Consider the following 5,910-nt stretch of genomic DNA (forward strand, 5'->3'; position numbering starts at 1 on the left):
AACTGCAAATCAGAACAAGAACCTATACACTAATCACAAAAGACCAAGAACCACCTCAATCTGTAAACCCATATTCAAGGAAGCGATGGAGCATCAAGTGTACGGCCATGCCAGATAAACGACAAGCATCCCATTCAAATTTTACCATCCATCAGGCACATCAGCAGTTAATGATCCAGACCAACTCTCACAATCTTTTAACTTCTCCAATCAGAGTATTCATTTTTCTCATACTTAGATTTCTGAATCTTCTTGAAAAGGCCATGGCCATGGAAGTAAGTTCCTTAATGCTCCTAGCCTGCTAACATTCTTGGCTGGTTCATGTGGATCAACTCGTATCCGGCCTGTACTCTCAGTCAACCAGGCAATGAAAGCCGGAGATGCCATCAAGTCTGCTAAGGCTTGCTCAGTGTATCTTTGAGTCGACTCAACCCACTGATTCTCTGTGAACATCTCTCGGTTTCCCAGGTTGTGATAGGTTGAGAAATACCCTATTTGCATAGAAGGTGAAGACACGACATGAAACAGACAATGGATCAAACAATCTATCACAACATTCCAGAAGATTTACAGGTTTCAAGTGATAGAATAAACATCTGATGATCTGACTGAAAATCACTACTTTGGAGACTTCCCCAGAGTTTATTAGAGAACCATACAAAGCATGTGCATCCTTTTCTTTCCTCTTTCTTTTTTTCCTCTCGACAGGTGAAAGGAAGGCTTAAGCCCAACGAGAGCAAGGAAATAAAATTAAATGCAACAAAAGCGCATAGACTCAACAATGCAAAGCATGTTCATGTGTATGGAAGCTTATTATATACACCATGGATGAAGAATATAACAAGGAGGAAGAGTAATTCTTCCCTCAATTATTTATTGCCACAAATATTTAAGAGAAAAAGCAAGAAAATATAACTAAAAACATGAATGAGATAAGTGACTGGTTGAAAGTGATGTGGAGTGCGAGTTTCTTCCACCATAGAGGAGGATAGAATAAACGTGCCAAGAATCAAAAGAACAGAAAGTGCAATACTGCAATGCATAAAAACATCCCTTGTATGACAATAATAACATGAAAAAACATGCAGAAGCAACTCATCATAGTTCTTAATTTTAATTTAGTGATTTTCGTACAATTAGTACTAAACTTTTGACAAATTTAACCATTTTCTTTCCCTCTTCAACATTAACCATAATGATCCATAAGAAATTTAACCATTTTCTTTCCGGCACATGGATCTCAAGATGCTTTAATATGCCGCATACATATAAAAGACTTAATTGTTCAAGGTATCTTATGAGCAAGTTAGCTTTGAACAAACAAGTTGGATTTTTCTCAATGGGAAGAAATCTTTTCCAGCTTAGTAAACAATACCTCTCGGGAAATATCTTTTACATCAAGACCAATAAATAAATAATAAATAGAAACCAAAAAGACCAAGAGAAAAAAGATATGAAAACCTCTTTGGAGTGCAGTAGTAACCACAATTGAAGCAAATATAGGAGTGGTATCCAATAAAAATCATTTATCTTAATAATAATAATAAACAAAAGAGAAGTCAAACTTACCATACACTAAGACACTTAACAACAATATAAACAACTGCAAAAGAGGCCAAGGTTCCTTTTGCTAAAGGAGGATCAATAGTACTCTGACCAAAACAAGAAAAAAAGAGTGAATTCAGAATATACTAAAACATTCTTGCTAACAAGTTCTCTAAGGATACCAAATTAAAAAGTTTACATAGAATAGAAAATTCAAGTGAAATGTAACTATTTTAAGTTTTCTATGTATTAAATGCATTGAAAGAAATAAAAAATTTCTACTTTCATCCTCTTAATCAATGTCCTTAGGGCACTTTTTAGCTAAATCCAAATAGGAAAATGACCAGCATTTCTAAACTAATTGCATGTATCATACAAAAATGGTCAGGCAGCAGGGTTTTTATTTTTTATTTTTTTTGTAGTCAATTTATATTTTCATTTTATCTTTTTATTTTGCCTATGTTTAAAGTATTCTGTAATTTTTATTATTTCCCATCTAAACAATATAGTGAACAATTACAGAAATTGGATTTTTCATATATTGAACATTTAGATTCCATATACTACTTAAAAATATTTATGTGGAAAATTCAAAAAAAATATTATAATGGAAAAATAATTACATAAATTGGTAAAATAATGTAAAATAAATTAAAGTCAAAAGGCAAAAGTAAACTTCAAAGCATTCAGTTAAGACAGGGTGAATTTTGATAAGGCTATAGAGTATTCCATTATATCTAAACTCTAATGACACGAATGCAAACCTGAAAAATAAAGGTGGATCCTATGATGCGCATTTCCCACTTCAGTATCACAAACCGAGCAACCCCAGCAGCCTTAGTACCATCTTGTTCTGAAAAAACAAACCTACTAACAACTGAGTAAACTAAAGCAGCTCCAGCCAAGATGATGCTCAGGATTACAAAAATAGCAACCTGTAATAGACAATTGGAAGTGGAATCAGAAAGTGGTGTTCACAGATGAATTACAATTGTAGTGACTAGTGAGGATATTAAAGCGACCTAGCAACTCTCCTAACACTCCCAATTACTCAAATGAATAGACAAGGGACACACTGTCATCCAGCCTATCACCTCCATTTACACTAATCAATAACCAAGTGTAACTAACTAAGTACTCGTAACTAGCACATACTAATAAAAACTAGAACATAAACCTAACATAGAAAACCTAAGCCAAGCCGTACAGGATGAGGAAAGCGTTGATAAAATGTCTCATAGTCAAGCAATATGGTCAACATTCTGTAGGAGTCATACAGCATGGAGTCACCTTCCTAACCCACTTTCATCTATTGTTGCTGCTGTTGCTGCATAATGCCAATGCCATCAAACTGAACTTGTGGGTCAACTATCCAACGAAGAAGGCAAGAGTAGAATCGGAAGGCTGGTTGGAAGAGTATGGCTAAGATCAGGAAGGGAAAAGGGTTGAGCATTTGAAGAAAGGGTAGAGGACGTCAACAAATAACGTGGCTACCATGTGGGATACACAATAATTTGTTAGTCACATCATCATTTTCCATAGTTGTGTTAGGGAACAATTCATCACATTTGAGGTAGAAAAAAAGGAGAGCCAGAAGCTAATAAAAATTAGCAAGGAACAAAAAATTAAGCCTTATTGATAACATAATTTATTTATTTTCAAGGTTTAAAAATTACAAAATGCTTGATTTTTCGAAAAATATAAAATTACTTGGGATCTAATGAGATCCGATGCCACCAAGGAAAACCGATGGGAAGATCGTCGGAGGGGACCATATTCTTAATCAAAATCGTGGATCTGAATCGGAGGGTGGAATTTCCACCTTTCAACGGTGAGGGCTGATCTGTGTGGCTGGCTCGTTAGAGACTTGGGTATTATGAGGTGCCCAAAGTCCTATATCGTGTAATATGGGATGCTTGATGATGTATTTAAAGGGTTTTTCCCTCTAATAGCTAGCTTTTATAGTGTGGTTTCCTACTTTCTGAGCCTTCCTTGTCGGCACCATATAAAGTGCTACCTAGAGACTGGATTAAGGTGAATATTGAACACTAATAGTCCATAGCCTTGGCTCCATGGAAAGGGATACCTATAAGTTGGATTAAGGTGAATACTGAACTGATAGCCTATGGCCAAATGGCTATCAGTGGGTCAATGGCGATCAAGTGAAGTCGCCATAGACGTCAGGTCTCCCAAAACAGTGTATTGTTAGGAACTTGGTATTAAAGGGTGCCCAAAATCCTACATCGAATAGCATGAGATGCTTGATATTGTATTTAAATAATTAAATAGTGGTTTTTTCCCTTAATAACTAGCTTTTAAAGTATAGTTCTCTACTTTCCTTAGATACTCATTAGAGATCCATAACAAATGAACTGCTATGGTAAAATGGAACATCCATATGTTTTAGGATGGAACTTTATGCACCTCAAATAGTTGAATTACAATGACAGGAAAGATCACTGTAACCAATGAACTGCTGTGGCAAAATGGAACCCGACTGGTAATAATTGGAGCGAACAGCAATGCCAATCCAAGTAGAAGACTAGTAAGAGACCAATCCTGAAGATCTGCAACAAGATTTAATAACATGTATACATACATGAGCACCATCAGAAAATAACATTAAAACAAAAAAGGTGGTTTTATGAGATGGATGGGGCATACCTTCTTCAAGAGCAATTGTAACAGAATCTGGTATTTGACCATTGATCCTGACATCAACATATCTGGTTTCGTAGGGTGACATAACAGCACTCCAGATCCCCTTCTGCACACTCTCCCATTCATCCTTTTGGCACTCACACAATCCAAGTGAAATGTCCCTATCCATTATTAATAAGAAAAGGCAATCTTCATAGATTTTTACAGAAAGTTGAAACCATGTCCATGATAGTGTTTCTATTCCGGGAATGCACCAACAAGGAGGAATGCATTGACAGAAAATAAATATAAACATACTATGTACGTTGAAAGTTATGCACTTATCACCTATGTAGACAAACATGAGTTTGGCTATGTAACTTCTCTGAGATTGCAGCCGAGTGAGCCACAGAAATATGGAACGAACTAGCATAGCTCAGAAGATTCAATCTTGAGATGCCATAGACGGGAACACGCGCACATCTTAAAGTGTTTTGAACACCACCATCATAAGTAGCTGAATGACCAGAAAGGGGGCTAGGGGTGACCGGTAACACCGGCCTTTCAATGCTAACTCCTGCAGGTGTAATGTCTTAGATTTTTTACAATATACATTGAAGAGGAATGGAAAATATAAGAACAAAACAATTAACAATATACAAAAGAAAATTGAACGAAAGAACAAAAACAAAATAATCAATAAATAAATAAATAAGAGAGAAAGAAAGAAAGAAGTGGCTATACATGCATTGTTTCTGTTCATCCAACATAACAGCACAATACTGAAACTACCCATCAACCATGACAAACTTCATGAAGGTCAAAATAAACATAAAAGACAAAGCTTTTGAAATCCATCTACCATCATGTGCAAAAATTATTCGACATAGGGACACCAATAACATAAACCAATAAGATCTGAATAAACAACACGATACAACAATGATCATATCCAAGGACTCACCCCCACATAACTAACCTCAAACTGCACTTCCCTACAACTAAAACAAAAGCAAAGCAAATAGGAACCCCGTAACACACCTACAGGCCCAATGAGGCAATGAGCTATTAGGAATTCCTTGTGGAGTTAGCAATCGATTCCAAGAGGTAAAGTGAAAGTAAGATATGAACTGGGCGCTTGCACTTTGCAGCAGAAATTGAAAAGGGGGAAGCAAACCTAGAGATAATTGATATTGAGAGAATCAACGAAACAGTAATAAATGAGGTAGTGGGAGTGGAAGGAGGAAGAGGAGAAAATATCTATTTTTGGGACCTGGGAGTGGAGGAGGATTCTGATGATCCCGGGCGACGAAAGAGGGGCAGATGAGGAAGAGAAGTAAGATAGCGACGGCGGCGACCGCGGCGGAGAAGAAGAACCACCTCATTTTGATGGCCAAATGCAATGAATCAGACGAATGCAAATTCTGCAATAATAATAATAATAATATTGGAGAACACTCTCTAGGCTTTAACTTTTATATATATCCATTCAGAAATAGTACCTTCTAGAGTAGAAAGCTTTCTGGTTTTCTGGGACCCTCCTGACGCTTTCTAGTTTTCTTAAGGAAGTACAATTGCAAAACTGAATCTTTGAATTTGGTTGTCTTCTCTGATTATTCGCATCTTCGCTTTAGAGCCAAAATGGTGGGTCCGCCCATTTTCACTGTTAGATTAGATTAGATGATCGAAAATAAAAAGAAAATATATATATATTTTTTTATGTGC

General features: G+C 36.3%; 1 protein-coding gene across 3 annotated transcripts in view; it reads right to left on the reverse strand.

The window, feature by feature from the left end:
- Nucleotides 1–1,387: 1,387 nt before the first annotated feature.
- Nucleotides 1,388–5,910, reverse strand: part of LOC107494347 (uncharacterized) — a 13,951-nt gene continuing 9,428 nt past the window's right edge. The window contains exons 1-7 of one of the 3 annotated variants that reach the window (XM_052251273.1): nucleotides 5,688–5,811; nucleotides 5,459–5,609; nucleotides 4,534–4,762; nucleotides 4,210–4,367; nucleotides 3,970–4,112; nucleotides 2,310–2,480; nucleotides 1,388–1,652 (exon numbers count right to left, since the gene is read on the reverse strand). In XM_052251273.1, coding sequence (XP_052107233.1) covers nucleotides 1,566–1,652; nucleotides 2,310–2,480; nucleotides 3,970–4,112; nucleotides 4,210–4,367; nucleotides 4,534–4,762; nucleotides 5,459–5,570 — 900 coding nt within the window. In that variant the 5' untranslated portion in view covers nucleotides 5,571–5,609; nucleotides 5,688–5,811 and the 3' untranslated portion in view covers nucleotides 1,388–1,565. Of the gene's footprint in view, nucleotides 1,653–2,309; nucleotides 2,481–3,969; nucleotides 4,113–4,209; nucleotides 4,368–4,533; nucleotides 4,763–5,458; nucleotides 5,668–5,687; nucleotides 5,812–5,910 lie in introns of those variants that run through there. The other 2 variants (XM_052251272.1, XM_052251274.1) reach the window with 2 other exon arrangements.

This window comes from Arachis duranensis, chromosome 6, assembly GCF_000817695.3.
Source record: "Arachis duranensis cultivar V14167 chromosome 6, aradu.V14167.gnm2.J7QH, whole genome shotgun sequence".
In the NCBI taxonomy this organism is placed as follows: Eukaryota; Viridiplantae; Streptophyta; class Magnoliopsida; order Fabales; family Fabaceae; genus Arachis; species Arachis duranensis.